General features: G+C 70.7%; 1 protein-coding gene across 1 annotated transcript in view; it reads right to left on the bottom strand.

Annotated features, from left to right (window-relative positions):
- LOC102887592 (kinesin-like protein KIF26B) overlaps positions 1–297 on the bottom strand; it is a 243,884-nt gene that overhangs the window by 8,826 nt on the left and 234,761 nt on the right. Inside the window, exon 10 of the mRNA XM_025048510.1 lies at positions 17–297. This exon is cut by the window's right edge and continues 3,134 nt beyond it. Within this exon, the coding sequence (XP_024904278.1) occupies positions 17–297 (281 nt within the window). The remainder of the gene's footprint in view (positions 1–16) is intronic.

Below are 297 nucleotides of genomic sequence, written 5' to 3'. Positions count from 1 at the left end.
CGCCCGGGGGACCTACCTGAATTGGAGCGTTTCTTCGGGGTCTTGAGGCTCCGGCACCTGCCGCCCACGGAGCCGCTGTTCTCGCTCATGGAGTCCTGGGCGGAGGACGCGCTGCCGGTGGCCTCGCTGTCGCGCATCACGCTCTCGTAGCCGCTGCTGCCGCCGCTGTGGTAGAACAGCGCGGTCTTGCCCATGGCGGGCGGCAGCTCCCCGCTCAGCACGCTGCTGTTGTCGCTGCCGTGGCCGCTGCTGCAGCGGTGCGGCTTCCGCGGCGGCGTGACCTTGCTGTAGGGCGAC

The sequence above is a fragment of the Pteropus alecto genome, unplaced genomic scaffold (assembly GCF_000325575.1).
Source record: "Pteropus alecto unplaced genomic scaffold, ASM32557v1 scaffold115, whole genome shotgun sequence".
NCBI classification, from domain to species: domain Eukaryota; kingdom Metazoa; phylum Chordata; class Mammalia; order Chiroptera; family Pteropodidae; genus Pteropus; species Pteropus alecto.
The sequence above is the reverse complement of the archived record's forward strand: the minus strand, read 5'-3'. Positions and strand labels throughout refer to the sequence as shown.